Below are 17,718 nucleotides of genomic sequence, written 5' to 3' on the forward strand. Positions count from 1 at the left end.
GGAGGTAGGGAGGCAGAGGATGCATAGAGAATAGAGAAAGAGCAACTTCTAGAGCTTTCCTGTCGGTGAAGTGCTGGGTAATAGGGCTTACACTGTATCAAATTAGCGTAACTGGGAAATTGAGTTGGTTGGAAGGCGATTCCCAATACTTGGATCAACATAGTCTGTTCATAAATGTGAAATGGTTTTCCTATGTTTTCCCCAATTTCTTCCAAGTGGCTTTTCCTAGTCCTTTTTCATTTCTCTCTCTCTCTCTCTCTCTCTCTCTCTCTCTCTCTCTCTCTCTCTCTCTCTCTCTCTCTCTCTCTCTCTCTCTCTCTCTCTCTTTCTCTCTCTCTCTCTCTCTCTCTCTCTCTCTCTCTTTCTCTCTCTCTCTCTCTCTCTCTCTCTCTCTCTCTCTCTCTCTCTCTCTCTGTCTCTGTCTGTCTCTCTGTCTCTGTCTCTCTGTCTCTGTCTCTCTGTCTCTGTCTCCGTCTCTGTCTCCATCTCTGTCTCTGTCTGTCTGTCTGTTTGTCTCTCTCTCTCTCTCTCTCTCTCTCTCTCTCTCTCTCTCTCTCTCTGTCTGTCTCTGTCTCTGTCTCTCTCTCTCTCGATCCAGTGTGATTTGGAATCTGTTTCCTTATAAAGGCTAGCATTTTTCCTTTTGCACAAAAATTCCTTTTTCTCAGCTTGGTTTTGGAACTAGACACAGATTTACAGAGCATGATACTCTCTTGGAGTGGATGTTAAAGCTTCTACATGATATAACACTTTCCCTTGAGGAACCCTGCAATTCGCCAGCATCAGTGAATCAGCACCAGCGCATCTCTTTTATTAGGAATATTCAATCCACCAAAGAGGGAAATAGAACAGCCGAACTACAGGCCACATTCCAAAATTTGGCATTAATTTCCCCTCCATTGAGAATATTTGAAAAAAGATGCTAGCATCCTCATCAAGACTCATTTCAAGAGATGCGGATTTAAAGAAATAAAGAAAAAGGGGGCGGTGGGGGGAACAGACCATGTCATTAGTGATTCAGCGAGTGTTGAGTTTTTTTTTTAACAGTTCTTCTTTCCCTCTATTGATAACATTCAGTTTTGTTTTTATAAAAGCGTCTTTTTTTAACCACTTGGGACTCATTTTTTTGGTAACTAAAAAAAAGTTGCTTGTATATTTTTATGAACCCACTAAACTTAAACAGATCTCTTTAGAAAAATAATGTGGATACATTTTGCTTTCTGCAGCCTCAAGAATGTTAAAATAGAAATGCTTTCTTGAATTCCCTCTCCTGGCTCAAGTTACTAGGTGGTCCCAAGTTACCAGAAGTAAAATTTATAAATCTAACCCCTCGTCTAGACATTTTCCAGCACTGACTGCAGTTCAAAAAATATTAATGTCTAGCCGGCAGAGTGAAATTCCCCCCCAGTGATTTTGCAAATGACTAGAAAGTTAACCTTTTGCCAACTGCTCCTTCTGTGCGTGGAGGTTATTAAAAAAAGAATCCAGGCATTTATAAGTAGGGGCTTTTAAGACTGCAACACCTTGGCTTGACCCTTTGTGTCTCCTTCTGTTTCTTCAGGCTTGGCCTCTGTGGCTGGAATGTGTGAGCCTGAAAGGAGCTGCAGCATTAATGAAGACATTGGCCTGGGCTCCGCTTTTACCATTGCTCATGAGATTGGTCACAAGTGAGTGAATTTAAGAAAAATCAAGATAAAATTTAGTACGCCGCTCTTTGAGCAACTGGGGAAACTACTGTTTTGATTGCTTGCATTTGGCCACACTTTATTTCTAGTTGACGACAAAAGAGAATATTGCCCTTCCCTTAAAGGTTTCCCCACCCAAATTAGATGGCAGATTGGAAAAAGCTTGGAATTCTCTCTCCCTCCTGTCTTGTCTTATGCAGCTGCAAGGAGATGGTTAAGGGGGGCAGAGACTAGGAGCCAGAGAGAGGAAGGTACCCGAAGATGAAAAGAGCAGGACCCAGGGAGAAGAAGGAGCCCCTTTCTGTTTTAAATTGATGGGTTTTAAGAAGTAAAGACTTCTGGAAGTAAAAGTTCTGTAGACTAGTAAAAATTTGCCATGAACCAGTGGTTGGGGAACACTGTTTCTAGCCATAATGTTGCAATTTGGGTTTTGGGATAAAATGCCTTGAGACCGGGAATTTTTTAAAGTAATATTTCTTATTTTAAAAAAAGGTAGGATTCTTTGTTGAATACATACACTCAAGTATCATTTTTGCACGTTTGAAAGGATTTAACTTTAACCATGCCTGTCTTCCACATTCCGCCCTTTCCTTAGGAAGCCAAATTGTTCCAAAGATAAATAATCTTTCCTTTTCTTTTTCAATCCTCACCAATTGTACAGGATGATAAAATGTTACTTGTGCTCTTGTTCTTGGTCCAGCTGAGCTATACACATGACATTTCCAGTTCTGCAGTGTTCTTGTTGGCAGCCGTGATGTGACTTTCATTTTCCCTTGAGCCACCTGCATGTCATGTCGAGAGAACATGATGTTATTGGAGAGCAGCAGTGCTTTAGAATAAGTGGGAATGAGATGGAGTAGGATGGCATCCTATTTTGTTTTAGACAGACCTGAAATCATCCTGTTAAGCTTTTCAAATGTGCGGCAGAGAGGAAGTATAGCCTGTGGCCCCCAAGGAAGGAGTGGTTGGTTCCAAGACCCACTTTACTCTGGGGAAGTTACTTAACTGCTCGGTGCCCCTGGGCAACTCTCTAAGACCCTAAATTCAAGAACAAGTGCCAATTTGCCTTGAGAGTCTCCTGACAGTGATCTCAGGATTCCTAAGAAATGATAGACCCTTCCTCTCTTCCAAAAACAAAAACCCAACTGCATTCATGTTAGATAAACCATCCCACATTCTTATTTCTCCATTTCAAATGAAATCTTCTCTAGCCCATATTTTTTCTCTTCTTTTTTTAAGCACTTAAGAGGACATTTAAAGCGTATAGGCAGGAGATGGAGTCTGGAATATTGTACGTACTCTTTCAAGGACTGATATCATGACAAGGTTTAGGGATGACAAGATGGGATGTCCAATGTGATTCAACAAGTCTCTTCTTAAAATGTTCAGACTGATGTAACTGTTTGGTGTAGCATACTAGTCCTTTCCCTGGTACAATTAAGGCAGTGTTGCAAAGTGGGTGGGTGGGTGGTCTTGGAGTCAGGAGGAAATGGGTCTTGCCTCTGTTAACACACTCTCTGTGGAACCTTGGGGTGAATCACATAAACATACATCTAAGACTGGATGCTATAAAGCGGCTGATCATAAGGGTAGAGGGCATACCTCCCCTGGAAGTTCTTCACGTCAGTGAAATCACTGGCAGAGATGAAAGGAAAGGGCAAGGAAAAACTCCTTCAATATTGAGCTTTCCACTGAGCTTAGCATCTAGCTTCTGTTCCAATGCTTAGCTTAACACAATGCCTGGCATATAGTAAGCACTTAACAAATGTTAGTAGACTGAATAGTGTAGAAATGGAAACCAACTTTATGACCTGACAGGAAATAGAAAGAATACAGATATATGAATTCCAGAAAAAGCAGATTTTGCAAAGCACTCTAATTTGAGCTTTCAAATACTACATCATACATTTACGTCTTGCATTTACCCCTTTATATTGTTACTTTCTGGTATTATACTTTAAGCATTTTCTTTAAGTTAATAGGTGGTGCAGTAGATAGAGTGAAGGATCTGGCATCAGGAAAATTTGAATTCAGGTCCAATTTCAGACAATTATTAGCTGTGTGACCCTAAGGAAGTCACTGAGCCTTCTGTCTGCCTCACTTTCCTCATCTATAAAATGTAAATAAGATTTACCTCTTAGGCTTGTTGTGAGAATAAAGTAAAATAATGTTTATAAAGTGTTTCAGAATCTTGAAATTCTATATAAGAACTGGGATTATTATGTTATTATTCCCAAGTGCCTCACCCAGTACCCTGTACATAGTAGGCACTTAATAAATGCTTGAATTTGAATTTAGCTAGTCAGATCAGTTTGTTCCCCCCTTTTAGGTTTAATCTTTTTTTAAACAATTAAATAAAATTATAAATACCGAATATATTTCCTTTATTTGATTTCCCTAATGAATTTGACAGAAATAATCATGTAATAAGCAAAAATCAAGGGAGTCAGGCAGAAGGGAGAAAGAACCAAGTGCCACAGATAATTTCGAATCTTGGGGAAAAATTCCTGATCATTGATGATAGTGATCAAAGTCAGCAAGTGGAAAGTGATTATTTGTTGTTCATCTATTTGTACCATAAGGACCAGAGCTTTAGAGTTATATAAATTATATATATATATATATATACATATACATATGTATATATATATAACCTTAAAGACTATCTAGTCCAACTTCCATATTTTATAGATAAGGGAACTAATTTCAAGAAAGATTTCCAGTGGTCCCAAAGGCAGTGTCAAGATTCAAACTCAGGCCTTCTGACTCAAAATCCAGTCCTTTTTCTACTCCTAGTCACTGGACAAAAGCTGGATTCCCCTTCCCCCCCTATATATATATATATATATATATATGAGCTATCATTCTGAAATTTAAATTAATTTCTTATTAGAGGTTCTACTTAGATTTGGCTAATGATAGAAGACAGGTGCAGAAACCACTTAATAAAGTTGAAAAGCAGTTGTAACTAAAATAAGAAAAATGAGCTGAAAACATATCATTCTTTTTTTCCTCACTCTTTCCCAAACTACTTATAATAAATAGCAGGAGAAAGAAAGTGAAAATGCCCCCAAGAGAGGAACATACATCTCTGACTCACTTAAAACCCTGCCTCATTAATGATAGCCATAATCTTATGCAACCAGACTGTATTTAATGGGTTCTGTTAGATTCAATAAAATGGAAATGTTGGGACAAGTCACATACAAGCAGGTGGGTAATTGTGTGTGTGATGGCAATATTGCCTCATGTAGTCACAAACTACTTACGGCCAAAATATATATGGCAAAGCCATTCCCGCATATTGTGTTTTAAGTAGCTGAGATGAAGGATCAGTTCCCATTGTGCCTTTTTATTAAGAGTTTAACTGGGCCACCTATCAGGCATTCATTCTTTCCTGCTCCCTGAGGTCTGCCCAGATTCTTGTTCTCATCCATGCTGGATTCATCCAGTAGGTGTGTTCAGCTCTCCTGGAAATGAGCAACAATGCCTTAAGCAGCAGAGCTCTAGAAGGGAAGCAAATCTGTCTTGGATGTATCTTTTAGGCATTGATGTATAATAAGAGACTATATGGTGCATATGCAACCTTGAAGTCAGGAAGACCTGGGTTCAGATCCTATCTTGGTGTAATTTTAGGCAAGTCATATATATATATATATATATATATATATATATATATATATATATATATATATACACACATACACACACACACACATACACACCAAGAGAGAGAGACAGAGAGAGAGAGAGAGGGAGACAGAGACAGAGACAGAGACAGAGACACAGAGAGAGAGAGAGCCTACTGTGTGTCATCAGGCACTGTACTAAACACACTTTATAAATATTATATATATAAATATATATATAATATATATAAATATTATCTCATTTAATTTTCTCAGCAACTCTGGGAGGCAGTTGCTACTGTAATTCCCATTTCATGCTTGAGGAAAACTGAAGCAAACAGAGGTTAAGTGACTTGTCCAGGACTAGCCAAAGCTAGTGCTTGAGGCTGCATTTGAACTCAGGTCTTCCCGATAACCAGTACTCTATCCATTGCAGCAACAATTGCCTCAAAGACTATAGACTTCAGAGCAGGTGCTGGTATGTACTATTAGTAGCCAAGATTTCCTGAGTTTTCTAAATAAATAAAATCACATATAGAAGAAGAAGAAGAACAGCATAGTATAGTTAGTGGATTAAATGCTAGGTTAGAGTCAGGAAACCTGGGGGTTTTATTATTTATTATTTTTAAATGTTATTGATTTTAATTTTAAATTTTTTAAAATTTATTTTAAATTTTAATTTATTTATTATTCTTATTTATTAGTTGCGTGGCCATGGATATGTAGTTTAATCACTCAACTGAGTTTCAGCCAATCAACTCACAATCATTTATTAAGTACCTACTATGAGCTAAGTGCTGGGGATATAAACCCCAAAATGAAATAACCTCCATCCACAAGGAGTGTTTATGTTCTCCTGGTTACACAGCATGTTCAAAGATAATGTATACACACACATAGAGTGAATGGGGAGGAGTGTACTATACTAATACATGGTCACTTGAGTCTTCTTGTAAAGCGAGTTAGGGGTTCCAAAAGGCAGAGGTTACAAATGAAGGCATTTCAGGCATTCAGGATGGCTAGACAAAGACAGGAGTGAGAGATGAAACGTTGTGTATGGAGAGCAGTAAGTTGGTCATTTGGGCTGTAGCAGGGAGTTGAGTCAACAAACACTTTTAAAATACATACTATGTGCTAGAAATAATGCTAAAGGCTGGGGATCCAAAGAAAGGAAAAAAAAATCAGTCCTCTCTTCTCTCAAGGAGTTCAGTCTAGTGGGGGAGATAATATGCAACCAATAAATGAATAAAGAAGATAAGATTTGGCCAGCGGATGAATTGAGGATGACTTCTGTGTTGTAATCCTTGGAGACTAACTGAATGGGGGTGTCCTTGATAGAAATGGGAAAATTAGGAAGAGGGGATAGATTTGGGGAGAAACATAAGTAGCTCTGGTTTAAATATATATGGGACATTTAGATTTATATGTCCAACAGGCAATTGGAGATATAGGACTGGAGTTTGGGGTAGATGAATACTTGCCATGGCAATTTAGGACTGGAGTTTCGGTTCAATGAATGCTGGCTGTGGCAATTTAGGAGTTATGTGCACTTATGGGATATATAAATCAGATGTTCTTTACTTTTTTTGCATCATGGACGCCCTTGGCAGGCTGGTGAAATCTACAGTCTCCTTTGCAGAATCATATTTATAAATTCATATGATAAAAACACAATAATATTACAAAGGAAATCACTTGTATTGAAATACTTAGCACAATATTAAAAAAAAAACAGGTTAAAAAGTGATAAACTTACAAAGGAGATCAAAAAGGATAAGTCCAACAGGTGAGAAGGAAGCCATAAAAGAACAGTGCCATAAAAAAGCCAGAGAAGAAAGGCTATCTAGAAGGAGGCTAGGAGAAGCCAAAAAGTGATCAAGAAAGAAGTGAGGAGTTTTTGCCATGTGTATAAACAGAGAGGAAGGAACTGAGGAATAGAAACGAGGTTGGAAATTAGAGAGACACCAGGGAATGACTGAAGGAGCAATCTGTTGGTGGAGACTCTTGGGATTCGAATCAGTTTCTCAAGACTCATCTACCACAAAATAGACAGCTGTGATTTGCATTCAAATGAAACAGATTTCCCACACTGGCAAAGCATTGACATATTTAACAAGAACAACATTTAGTCCTACAGATTGGACCATTGTTTCAGAGTATTTTAAGAACAAAACCACTACCTTCCTTCTGGCCCTAATGCCAGAAGAAATGATTGAGTGCAGAAATGTTATCTGACAGTAGAAATGTTAACTGCTTTTCCCGACAGCCCAGCAGGATTCTGTGGGCCTGTCTTTTATCCTAATGCCAGATAGACAAGATGTAGTTAACAGATTGTCCTACTCAATCCCCTTTATCTGCTCAGGAGGGGAAAGGTGCATCAGAGATGAAGCCCTTTGTCCTGCCCTTTAGAGTCTTGGGATTTAGCTACCCAGCCTTTAGCAAATCAACTTTGGTTTCTTCTGACAATTACTGGGAAATGATGGCGAAGGTGTGATTTTTTTATTCCTCTCTAAACTAACTGGTAACCATGGTCACTCTCCTTGTATTGGGTGTGTTGTCTTTTGTACACATATGCCTTTCATATAATGGGCATTGTTAAGAAAGAATTTTCACCCATGGATTGCTGAGGAAGAGCTCTGACAAAATCACTGGATAGTGTGAATATTTTCAGGCTCTCTTCTTAAATTGTATGGAATTTAGTTTTGAATATAGGGTACGCCAGTGCCAGGGAGATAATAACCATTTCAGATGGCTGTAAGGGGAACTATTTTCTTTGACTAGGCCATAGTAACCACTTCTGTTACTCTCTTTCATGATGTAAAAAAATATGGAGTTGGTTTCTTTTTCAAATGAAAAATTGAAGCATGGAACTGCATATAAGTGACCTGTTGCTCTGACCTGTTGCTAAACTATACTTAGAGAGGAAGGGACATACTTCAAAAGATTTTTTATTAATTGTGCACTTGCTGTGGCTTTCAAAAGTGATGAAAATGATTATGTTTTGAGGAGGAAGAATTAAACTGTAAACCAAAGTCTAGAGGAAATTCAGGAAGACATGTTATTCACATGTAATTCACACTCCAAGATTTTTATTTCCTAGAAGTTGTCTAACTATAATATTAGGCAACATGATATATTGCCTAACATAAGTCAAAGTTATATTGAATTTTTATGGGATGATATCTATTGTTTTTAAGGGACTTAAAATGGATAATGATAAGAAGAAGAAAAGAAAAGAAAAATGGAGAGACATTGTGGCCATTATCTTGCCTTGGCTCATTTAGAGAGACTTTCCAGGCAAGATACTGGCTATATGTTTTTTTTAATTTTAATTTTATTTCATCAATTTAGAACATTATTCTTTGATTACAAGAATCATATTCTTTCCCTCCCTCCCCGCCACCCACCCTTCCCATAGCTGACATGCAATTCCACTGTGTCCTTTATCAGAACCTATTTCCATGTTGTTGATGTTTGCACTAGGATGTTCATTTAGAGTCTATAACCCCAACCATATCCCCCTTGATCCATGTATTCAAGTGGTTGCTTTTCTTTGGTGTTTCTACTCCCACAGTTTTTCCTTTGGATGTGGATAGTGTTCTTTCTCATAGGTTCCTCAGAGTTGTTCAGGGTCACTGCATTGCCACTAATGGAGAAGAAGTCCATTACATTCGGTTGTACCACAGTGTATCAGTCTCTGTGTACAATGTTCTCCTGGTTCTGCTCCTCCAACTCTGCATCAATTCCTGGAGGTGATTCCAGTTCCCATGGAATTCCTCCACTTTATTATTCTTTTGAGCACAATAGTATTCCATCACCAACATATACCACAATTTGTTCAGCCATTCCCCAATGGAAGGACATCCCCTCATTTTCCAATTTTTTGCCACCACAATATTCTTGTACAAGTCTTTTTCCTTATTATCTCTTTGGGGGGTACAAACCCAGCAGTGCTATGGCCGGATCAAAGGGCAGACAGTCTTCTAGCACCCTTTGGGCATAGTTCCAAATTGCCCTCCAGAATGGTTGGATCAATTCACAACTCCACTAGCAATACATTAATGTCCTGACTTTGCCATATTCCCCTCCAGCATACATTACTTTCTGTTGCTGTCATGTTAGCCAATCTGCTAGGTGTGAGGTGATACCTCAGAGTTGTTTTGATTTTCATCTCTCTGATTATAAGAGATTTAGAATACTTTTTCATGTGCTTATTAATACTTTTGATTTCTTTAACTGAAAATTGCCTATTCATGTCCCTTGCCCATTTATCAGTTGGAGAATGACTTGATGTTTTGTACAATTGATTTAGCTCTTTATAAAATTGAGTAATTAGACCTTTGTCAGAGGTTTTTGTTATGAAGATTGTTTCCCAATTTGTTGCTTCCCTTCTAATTTTGGTTGCATTGATTTTGTCTGTACAAAACCTTTTTAATTTAATGTAATCAAAATTATTTATTTTACATTTTGTGATTTTTTTCTAACTCTTGATTGGTATTAAAATCTTTCCTTTCCCAGTGATCTGACATGTATACTATTCTGTATTCACCTAATTTACTTATAGTTTCCTTCTTTATAATCAGGTCATTCACCCATTCTGAGTTTATCTTGGTATAGGGTGTGAGATTTTGATCCAACCCCAATCTCTCCCATACTGCCTTCCAATTTTCCCAACAGGTTTTATCAAATAGTGTATTTTTGTCCCCAAAGTTTCAATCTTTGGGTTTATCATAGACTGTCTTGCTGAAGTCAGTTACCCCAAGTCTATTCCACTGAAGATACTGTCTATATGAAGAGTCAGAAGGGAAATGGCAAGCCTTGAGAGCCAAACCTAGGCAAAGTTGTGAATAGGTAAGATAAACTCTGAACTCCTTTTCTTTGGATCCTTCTTCTGCACATTTGCTCAAGGTACCTGGTGGTCTTAAGACCCCCATTCTATTTTCAGTCTTGTGTAGGTATTTTGGACTTACTATATTACTCCTCTTAGAACCATTCACATCTTGGAAGAACATAAAGAAAAATCAGTGCTTCGCAAAGAGGAATAAATCTCTAAGGTGAGCTTTTTAAGAATAGGGATTATTTTGTTTTTCTTTGTATCCCTAGAACTTAGCCCAGAGCCTGGCACACTATTAGGTGCTTGGTAAATGCTAGCTTGACTCACTATCAATGGGAAATACTTTTGTTTGGTGGTGGAAACTATTCCAATGCATCTAAATTAATAATGTGCTGTATACTGAAAGACATGCACACACATGTATGCATGTGCATGTATCTACTTACTGCTTTTATTTAAGATTAATCTTCTGTTACATGGTAAATGACAACTTTTCCATTTTATGGGGAAGGTGGTCTATCAAGAAAAAGGCATTATTTGTATTGAAATTTAGCAAGTATCTAGTAAAAATGTGAGGGGAAATGTTGCACTTGATGGTCTGGGAAAGGATCTTTACAACTTAGGTATTTGGTATATGTTTGAGCTAATATGGAGATTTTTGAGGAAGTGAAGTGATATGGTTGAAATAGAAGTTGAGAGCAATGACTTTAGCAAAAATATTGTTAATGGATTTTAATCGGAAGTAGACTAAAGGCAAGGAGTCATGTGAGAGAGATAGTTTAATGTCATAGAAGAAGCACTAGACTAAAATCAGAAGATACAGGTTGTTGATTGCAAACTAGTAACCCATTTCAGCCTTAGTCTTTCAAAAGCAGAATTCAAATATTGTCTTTGCCTCAACTTAGCAGCTGCTTGACTTTGAGGAAAACAATCAATGAAGACTTAGTAAACACCTATTATGTATCTTTCATGCTAAATGCTAGAGATACAAATATTTAAAAAGAAAGAAGACAGAACTTGACCTAAAGGAGGTTACAATACAACATAGGAAGATAACAGTTAAAAAAAAACAAACAAACTAAAAAGATGTGTGCATGTGTGTGTAGGGGCATCCCAGAGAAGTCACAAAGTAATCTAAAACAGGTGAGAAGTGAGGAGATGTTTTAAGTTGAGCTCTCTTCCTCCTTTGAAAGAGGTTTTGGTGTTCATGACTCCACTCTCTAATCAGAGAGACAGAGGGTGGTGAGGAAGTAGAACCTTAAGACTAATGGGATCTTAGCCTTTTTGTCCTTTAGCTCCTCTAGACTCTAGCTTTCTTTTTTGCAAAATGAGAGATAGGGGATTAGATATTTCAGAGGGCTTTTGGAGCCCTAACTGACTGGGGCTTTGTTAATATGGGACAGATCATGGCTCTTCTCTGCTTTAGTAAACTATCTTGATGAGCTTCTATATTTGAAGAACTTGTCACCCTGTGGCAAACTTGGCGAGGCACCCCTTCACACTTAATCTAGTCTTCAAACACATGGGCCTGTTCTTGAAGTCTTTCCAGTTTGGTAACATTTGTCAGAATTTCTGCTGCACTGGCAGACCCTTCAGAGACTCAGTTGTCTCCTGAAGCCATCAGAATGGTACTGTATCTAATAATTTTCCAATATCAGGCTGTGTTCCTTTATAAAGAACCAGATTTAGCGTTGAGTTTAATGAATTTTCTTTCAATGGTGTGATATGCAAATGGAACCTAACAAGTAATTTTAATTAATGTTTACTGTAACTCAGCATAAACCCATTTAAGATGTCTAAGGGAACAATTTTAGCATTTCCTCAACCAGAAATAAGCAGTTGGAGTTTGTAGCAATTTTTCGATTTCTGAGTGCAAGGAGAGGTAACATTCATTTGCCTCAAGGAGTTGGGAGATCTTGAAGTGCCTTTTGAATCATCAACGCAAGATTTGGTCTTAGAGTATTTTATTATTTTCTAATTTTTCTGGAAAATTCCATAACTCTCAAAGAAGTTATTTGACTAGCCACTTTATCCTGTTCCTCAGCTGCTGGTTCCAAGATGAAAGGAAGAAACGGCCAATCCTTGTGAGGTATTAGCCAATTGACATGGGCATTAATCTTCTGAGGTGGTTCAAAAGCATAGCATTAGAATCTCAAATGAGAATCAAAAGCTTGATGGAAATACTTATGTTCCCAAGTTCCCTTTGGAGAATCCTAGCTCATATTCCATAGGGGAAGGAGAATTACATCTCAAAACACTGATATTCTAATGGGAATGGGTGGGAGACTTTTATTATTTGTAAAAGTATATATAAGTGTGTGTATATGCATTTTTATAACAATAGTTATTCACTTACATTCTCAAAAAGAAAGGTAGCACTTAGACTTACAAAACTTTAAGAACCCATCATACCCTTAAGCAAATGATAGGAAGGGTCATAGAAACCACAAACCAGACACTATGAATCACTATAGTTGCAGTTTAAGAGGCCCTACAGTAGCCTGCTTGTTTACAACTTGGGAATATGATTATTTAGTAATATTCTGCATTGTTTTAAAATAGAATATATGTAAAATCTAGGGAAAAACAGATTTCCTTTGCATACATTCAAGGCTTTTTATGTCCCATTTTGTCTCCTTTCAGAATCTTTTATGTATATATGAAAATATTTATATATTGTATGCATATATATTACATATATGCATGCGCACACACAGAAAGACTTCTTACCTTTTTATGTATATGAAATTACTTCACTAAAAACCTTCAGCATTACAGTTGTTCCCTGGACTCTTCCCCACCATTGAACTACCACCTCATTTCTCTCCTGACTTTATGTCTTGAAAAGTAGCTAGCACCTGATGTCTTTTCCTTCCTTTTTTTTATGAAAAATAATTTATTAATTTACTATATGCTAAATAGTGGAGATAAAAAATAGAAAAGTAAGCTAGAACCTGTTCTCAAGGAGCTCACATTGTATTAATTTTAATTTTATTATTATTTTCTACCTCTTGGTGGCAAGGTCTTGAAGATCTTATTTTTTTTTATTTTTAATTTTTTTCCCCATGGTTACATGATTCTTGTTGTCTCTCTCATCTCTTCCCTTCCCCCTTCCAGAGCTGATAAGCAATTTCACTGGGTATTATATATATTACCACTCAAATCCTATTTCCACATTATTCACTTTTTGTAATAGAGTAATTTAAAAAACCAAAACCCCAAATCATATACCCAAATAAACACATGATAAATCATGTGTTTTCTTTTGCATTTTTGCTCCCACAGTTCTCTCTCCAGATTTGCATAGCATTCTTTCTCATAAGTCCCTTAGCATTGTCCTGGATCATTGCAAAGCTTTTAGTAGCAAAGTCAATCACATGTGATCATCCCACAATATTTCAGTTACTGTGTATATTATTCTCCTGGTTCTGCTTATTTCACTCTGCTTCAGTTCAGGGAGGTCTGTCCAGTTCTTATAGAAATCAAGCAGTTCATCATTCCTTTTAGCACAAAAAGTATTCCATTACCATCATATACTGCAATTTCTTTAGTCATTCCCCAATTGAGGGACACCATCTCATTTTCTGATTTTTTGTCACCCCAAAACATGCAGCTATAAATATTTTTGTATAAACAGAACTTTTCCCATTTTTTAAACATTTCCTTGGGGTTCAAATCCAGTAGTGGTATTGCTGGATCAAAGGACATATATTCTTTTAAAGCCCTTTGGGCATAATTTCAAATTGCCTTCCAGAATGTTTGGATCATTTTACAACTCCACCAGCAGTGCATTAGTGTCCCAATTTTGCCACATCCCCTCCAACATTTATTATTTTCCTTTATGTCATATTGGGCCATTCAGCTAGGTATAAGGTGGTACTTCTGAGTTGTTTTGATTTGCATTTCTCTAATCAGGAGGAATTTAGAACTTTTTTTATATGATTATTGATAGTTTTGATTTCTTCATCTGAAAACTGCCTATTCATATTCTCTGACCATTTGATAATTGAGGAATGATTTGATTTTTTACAAATTTGATTTTTTCTTTCCTTTTTACATATTCCCTTTGTAATCTGGCTTCATTCTTATTAATTTTACAGGAAGTAGTCTCTTAAAGGTAAACAATCACCTAATTATAACCGAATCTAATGTCTTTTTTCTGGGTCTTTATTTCCTTGACTTTATTTCCCATACCTTGAAAGCCTTCCTTCCTCACCTTTACTTCTTTGACTCTCTTCAAGGGAGAGCTCATGTGCATCTGACTGGGAAGACTTTCCCAATTTCCCTTAGTACTTACTATTAACCCATTCCTCTGAAAATACTTACCTGCTTATGTGTTGAATTTTCTTTGGTCAAATATAAGCTCCTTGAGGACAGGTTTTGCCTTTCCTTTTTGATTTTGTATAATCATAGTTAGTATAGAGCTTCACATGTAGGCAGTGCTTATTTATTGGATTAGAGTATATTCTGTACTTTATTGCATGACAATATATATTAGTGAATGTGTCAGAATCTACCTTGTGGGATTGTAAACTCTGTCTAGGGAAAAATTGTGCCTTATTTGTTTCTGTTAACTCTCCTGGTTCCTAACATAATGTTTTGCACAAAGTAAGTGTTTAATAAGTAGCTGATGATTGAATGACAGCAATTTACAAGTTCTCTATGAGATATAGTAACTATCAATTTTTAATACTCTAGGCGGATTTGCTAAGAAAATAAGGTAACATTTTATTTCATTTTGAGTGATTATTTGGGAGAGTACATGATGCAATAAAAATCTATCCTTTTTTAGGAACATGACATATGAAAACCCAGACCTTCAAAACAGATAAATTAGGAAATGATTTCATATTAGGTAAGAATTCCATGAAGCATCATTTCTTAGTACATTTAAAATTTCATTTTATATACAAAAAAATGGAGCTGATACATGACTTTTACAGAATATTTCTGTATAAAAAGTAAATCTATATTAAATTCATGAATAAAACCATATCAGATCATTCAGAATTAGCCTAGAATGAAACCATATCAGAATATTCAGAATTAGACTAGAACAATCATTCTAAGCATTTTAAAATGTCCATTTCACATTTGGCAAATTCGTATATCTCTCTTCTGTTAGAGAAAACCTTGATATTAATTGGATTAGTACAGCTCCATGTGTTTGAATGAGGACATAGGAAATAGTTTTACCTGATTATTTTATATTTTTTACCTGATTATTTGGCTAAACCTAATTGATAAAAAAAAAAACCAACTTGGTAAATTCTCACATTTGGGTTCAGAAAAAAGTTCAAGATAGAGATGGTATTACTAGACAAAAGTTTATCTAAAAATGAAGTGTTATTGGGAACAGTTGGCCCATCATGAACAATGGCATAGTTGTGTTGGTATTCAGAATTGATTTTTGCCCATAGGGTTCTCTAAAATTAAATATAAAATATATAATAAATTATACATAATATAAAATAAAGGGGATTTGAAAAAAATCAAAAAAAGGGGGAAAGAGAAGTAAACAGTCTCTGCTTTGGTTACCTCCCAGACACTAACTCTTCAAATGGGATGTATTCACAACCCCTCCCTGTTTAAAAAAAAAAAATTCTTCTCTCCAGTCCTAGGAGCCTCCCAGTTAGTTTTGGAGTCAGAAATGCCTGGCTGGGCTAGCCAAAAATCTATGTCCTTTCCTCACCACAATGATTTCCACATTTCTCATACCCTCACTGACCTATTCTAATGTTTTTATAACTGGGATTGTTACAGAAGGATGCTGCTGATGTCAGACTGGCAGCAGAATTGAATCCGCTACTGAGATCACTTCACTCCAGCCCTCTCCTTGTACTGACTACTGTTTAACATCACATCCAATTCCAATCCTTCCCCCTTTTTTCTTCGTGATTCCAGATTAGAACCCAGGTATCCAAGGAGTTGTCTGCCCTTCCACTCTTCCCTCAGGACATTTCATGACCTGCTTCAAATCACTCTTAGACCTGAAACTTACATGAGTTCTTAGACCTGGAACAGTGAGACGTAATCTGGCCACTAGCCTTCACAGACATATAATTGTTGAATTAAATGGAATCGAATAATGACACCGGTCCATTAGGAAGAAAGGCTAAATCATTCAGCATTCTCAGTTCAAGAAAATAAAGGAAAATGCATAATATATTTTTGAAAGATTTCCATAAAAATGGTTAAATTTTTTTTTTTTTACGATTTTGGCACCAAAAAGACTACATTCACTTATCTGGAAAATTCACAGATGAGCAATGCTTCATTCATCAACAATGTTGGATAATTGTAATGTTATTGTATTTGGGTTCTGATGACCTTAGGAAATCATACTGTCACAAATTCATATCCCCACCCACACATACACATGCTCTTTCTCGTACTCTCAAGCTGTAGTGGATTTGTGATCTCATCGATGTGAGTATTCCTTCCAACAATGCAGATTGCAACCCATCCATGGCTGCGCAATCACCAATATTCTGGGAATTTTCCTCATGCCCTAATGCTATCGTAAGGAGTCTAATGGACTACAGGAATGCTCTGTCCACTGGTTTTACCTTACTCTTACTTTATAAGAAAGTTTTTAAGATTACATAGCTAACTTTGGGGGTGGAGGGAGTAATGTTTTCTAACCCAGCCCTTCTTTTTCATTCTTTAAACTGGAAAGACAAAGTCATGCAGAATAGAGTATAACTAATATTGTATAACTTCTCGTATTTTTCTAGTTTCTAATATATAATTTTGCATTTGCAACTTTCCTTTTTAAAAATTCTTAGTAAGAAAGCATTCTCACTTCACACATCATACATTAGCTGTGTTTCTTTTGCTCAAATGCTCAAGTTTAACCAGTGCATATAAATTTATTTTAAGAGTGGTGATGGCGACATTAAGATGAAAGTGAATTTTCAAGTATGTGTTTAAATCAAGAATTCAACATTTGGGAATTATTATCTATGTAGTTTTTTGATGTTGAAGAGAACAAACACTTGAGAAGAAAGAAGATCTAGCTGAATTACTTAAAGAAAATGACCTGCTCTAACAACAACAAAACCAGCAATTATTAGGCTCCTTTTGTATACCAATTTTAAAATGTATATTGGATTGACGAAAGAAGACATTTCTAGATATTTGTCTTTTCAGATCATGTCAAAATATAATGATTACTTCTGAGCTATGAAGAAGCAAGGTATCTTTATGTTGCAATGGTAAAGGGGAGGCCAGGAATCAGAGACAGAGCAAACCTATAAGAAGCAAGTTAGACAAAGAAGCAAGGAGGAAGGGGCAAAACCATTAAGTGTGTCAATCTCAATAATGGTAAAAAAAAAAAGCTAACTTCATTCAGTGAACTCACTGGAGTACTGAAGAAATTGTGGTTTACTTGATTAAGGCCTCAGTTATTGGTTATTCTACCAGATCCAATAAAAAGGGAAACCTTGACTTGACTCAGGTCTTACTACATATGTAGAATAGATTGGTTTTTGATCATTAAGCAGGGCATAACTGATTGAATCCTATCTGAGTGATCTTGATTATGTACCCAATCACGTCTTACCTTTCT

General features: G+C 36.5%; 1 protein-coding gene across 3 annotated transcripts in view; it reads left to right on the forward strand.

Moving 5' to 3' along the window:
• ADAMTS6 (ADAM metallopeptidase with thrombospondin type 1 motif 6) overlaps nucleotides 1-17,718 on the forward strand; it is a 353,046-nt gene that overhangs the window by 169,325 nt on the left and 166,003 nt on the right. For all 3 annotated transcript variants that reach the window (XR_008917943.1, XM_056824863.1, XM_056824862.1), the window contains exon 9: nucleotides 1,562-1,667. Coding sequence is in view for 2 of the 3 variants with exons in the window: in XM_056824863.1 (XP_056680841.1) it covers nucleotides 1,562-1,667 (106 nt within the window). In the remaining variant the exon portion in view is untranslated. The remainder of the gene's footprint in view (nucleotides 1-1,561; nucleotides 1,668-17,718) is intronic.

The sequence above is a fragment of the Monodelphis domestica genome, chromosome 3 (genome assembly GCF_027887165.1).
Source record: "Monodelphis domestica isolate mMonDom1 chromosome 3, mMonDom1.pri, whole genome shotgun sequence".
Classification (NCBI taxonomy): Eukaryota; Metazoa; Chordata; class Mammalia; order Didelphimorphia; family Didelphidae; genus Monodelphis; species Monodelphis domestica.